A 3,464-nucleotide genomic window follows, 5' to 3' on the forward strand; every position below is an offset into this window, starting at 1 on the left:
TCAGACATTAAAACATTGCTTTCCCATTGTTTTTGGTTATTCTTAAATGCCATCTTACTCTCCTGAGTCTGTCGAGCCCACGTCAGGCCATGTCCACGGGTTCTTTTAGATACGTCACTTTAAAAGTACTTTCACTCCTCCTATTCTTCCACCTGGGAAGGAAGGGGGGTGGGTTCTAGGTAAACACTGCTGCTGGTCAGGCTGTCATGTGTGCTCTAGCCATGGCTGAGCGATTGAGCGAGGGATAGAGGGAGATAGTGGGGGTCAGATGGATTGAGAAAAGCAGTGATTCATTCCATTTCATTTTGTGTGCAGTGGGACGGTCCAGACAGCCAAATGCTCAGTGCACTCTGGCTTTGGAATATTGTGAAGTACATCTCAACAGATACATATGATAGATTTTGTTGGCAGGGTTGAAAAGTGAAGGGAGCACTTTATATATATATATATATATATATATATTATTTAAAAAACACCAATTATTTAAAAAAAAATCATTTAATACAGGAAACATGAACAACAACCTTATAAATCACCCCATTAATCCATAAATCAACTTAATTTGTACTGTTAAATATGAAAAAAAAAATTAAATAAGACAAAAAAGACAACACTTTAACAGGAAGTGTTGTTGCAAATATTGAAGATTTAATTTTAAACAACACATTTCACTTCTGTTTGTAGGCTAGTTTAATCATCTTTTAGTAACACACTATCGTACAGTGAGCTCAAAGCTGAACTAAGTGACACCAGACTTCACATTAGATCAGTAACTACATCCGTCTGTCTGCTGTGGCTGTTTTTATCCCGTGATTTATGCTGTGTTATATTTCATCTTCGTGTCATGCATAAATAATCTTGGGTATTTCTCGTGCCAGAATTAAATTTCCCGTCGTACCGAGTTCATAATTATAATCACGATCGTGAAGAGGTCAGGAATGCACGGCTATGCCGCCAAGGGGTTAGAGGTCAAATGCTGTAGGATTAGTTTCTTAGTCATTCCGTATGTTAGTCAAGAGTTTGTGTGCATGTGTGTGTGTGTTTGACTTGTATGTCTGTGTGCGGCCTCTTGTGTCCACACACACACACACGCTGGCAGCCGCTGCCAAGGTCACGCTGTGCTGGCGCTCCGTCTGCTGTCTGATTCCAGCTGCACCCTTAACAGCTTGACGTTATGTGTGAAGAATTCAAACTTAAACGATCCTGCACCACTCTCGCTCTCTGTCTAGTCCTCAGCCTTCGTCGACCGTCCTTTCTTTCTTTCTACATCGAAGCGGTCTCTATTTACCTGCACGTCGGCCAATTTCCCTCGTCTCCGGGGATGACGTCAATCCAGCCGTGACCTTTGACCCTGCATGAGTTCATGTGGGTTTGATTGTGTTCCCTCTGGACCTCTAATCGCACATAAAAACACTCCGTTCGGTTTAGTTTTCCCTGGTTTTCTCACCCTTTCTGTCACGCACAAATACAAGTTATTTAAAGAGGTCATATTATCATAATTCATAATTTTATTCGTTTATAAATAGGTTAAAATGTAATGCAAGTCAAGGTTGTATGCGCCAAAACAATAAAAATGTAGTTTTTCCACTATATTTCTAACAACAAAAAACTACAACTACAAAAACATATATTTACATCAAACTAAGAAATGATGTAAATTCAAGGAATTTTGCATTAACCTATAATGTTAGTCAAAGTTTTATGTGCCAAAACAATAAAAATGTAGTTTTTCCACTATATTTCTAACAACAAAAAACTACAAGTAACTACAAAAACATATTTACATCAAACTAAGAAATGATGTAAATTCGAAGAATTTTGCATTAAGTTAACATATAATGTTAGTCAAAGTTTTATACACCAAAACAATAAAAATGTAGTTTTTCACCGTATACATACAAAAAATACAAGTACAAAAAACATATTTACATCAAAATGTTTATTTTGAGAAATTATGTAAACTCAAGGAAATTTACATCCAAGTTAACATTATAATGTTAGACAAGGATTTATGCACTAAAACAATAAAAATTTTATTTTCACCACCTTTCTAACTACAAAAAACTACAACTACAACAAAAAATATATGAAGCTATTTAATTTCAAAAGTCAGTTTGGGAAATTTACAGCTAAGTTCAAAAATTATGTTAGTCAAGGATTCATGCACCAAAACAATAACATTTTGGTTTTCACCATCTAACTACAGAAAACTACAAATAGCTATAAAAACATATTTACCTCAAATTGTTTTATTTCAAAAGTCACTTTGGTAAATTATGTAAATTCAAGTAAATTTACATACAAGTTCACACATAATTTTGGTCAAGGTGTTATGCACAAAAATAATCAAAATGTTGTTTTCCACCCTCTTTCTAACTTTTTTGCTGCTGTACCTTTGCTATCTGATCTATTTGACTATATTTACATTGTAGGTTATATCTAAAAATTATTATGTAAAATGATGTAAATGTATGTCTCTTTCAGCTCTTCAAAGCGTGATGTCCAGCGGTTCTGCTCTGACTCCTGGGAAAACCGGCGGCGTCGGGTCTGCCGTCTTCACCCTGCATCACAACGGCTCGCTCGACTACCAGGTAACGACTCCCTTCTGTTCCCTCATTTCTCGATGGCTTAGCCAGGTCCGTCGATTGAGCGCTCTGATGTTCTTGAGCAGGTTCTGGTGGCGGGTTTGAGCAGCACGGTGGTCGGCGTGACGATCGGCGGGCGAGCGCTGGGAAGCTGCAGCCGCGTCGAGGCCAGACACATTCACATGCTGCTGCAGAATGAACTGTTCATTAACATCGCCACGGCAGAGCAGCAAGAGAGCGAACTGCGCGGACAGATACGAATGCTGCCGTACAACGGACTGGACGCACGCCGAAACGGTGAGAAAGACAGCATTTACAATAAACATGAATAATAAAATGAATATGAATAAACAAAATAAAATAAAATGAAATCTATTCTTTAGAAAACAAGTCATATAACTTTATAATAATATTTATTTGTACGTCAACGCTCACCTGCACGGATTGGCCGAGATCGGCGAGATGGACGACTCGTCCACCAATCACAAGAGACTTCTGACTGGCTTCTACGGTCAACAGGTAAACAAATTAAGAGACTCGAAGTTAAACATAATTTGGCATCATTTACACCCGGCGATAATGTAAACTGCGTGATTGCAGCACAACAAAAGCGTGTTTTCTTTGGCTGCTCCGGCGAAATCGTGCCAGAAACGGACAAACACGGTTCTGCTGTTATTTATTAAAATGCTTTAAAGGATTTGTTTATAAAACAAAGCTGGCGTTTTCCAAAATGAGCTGAAACCAGAATTGCATTCAGTATTTGTAGGTTAGATGCATTTAATTCTGCTTTAACATTAAGAGTTCATCTCGTCCTGTTTGCACAAATTTACACAAACTGTCTCTCTATGTCTCCTCCAGGCTCAGGGTGTGTTGAAAGAT

The 3,464-nt window shown here is 38.1% G+C and overlaps 1 protein-coding gene across 1 annotated transcript in view; it reads left to right on the forward strand.

Moving 5' to 3' along the window:
• LOC107684526 (chordin-like) overlaps nucleotides 1–3,464 on the forward strand; it is a 13,110-nt gene that overhangs the window by 6,619 nt on the left and 3,027 nt on the right. The window contains exons 10-13 of the mRNA XM_016480800.1: nucleotides 2,485–2,591; nucleotides 2,672–2,882; nucleotides 3,004–3,104; nucleotides 3,444–3,458. Coding sequence (XP_016336286.1) covers nucleotides 2,485–2,591; nucleotides 2,672–2,882; nucleotides 3,004–3,104; nucleotides 3,444–3,458 — 434 coding nt within the window. The remainder of the gene's footprint in view (nucleotides 1–2,484; nucleotides 2,592–2,671; nucleotides 2,883–3,003; nucleotides 3,105–3,443; nucleotides 3,459–3,464) is intronic.

The sequence above is a fragment of the Sinocyclocheilus anshuiensis genome, unplaced genomic scaffold (assembly GCF_001515605.1).
Source record: "Sinocyclocheilus anshuiensis isolate Anshui unplaced genomic scaffold, SAMN03320099.WGS_v1.1 scaffold2917, whole genome shotgun sequence".
Lineage (NCBI taxonomy): Eukaryota > Metazoa > Chordata > Actinopteri > Cypriniformes > Cyprinidae > Sinocyclocheilus > Sinocyclocheilus anshuiensis.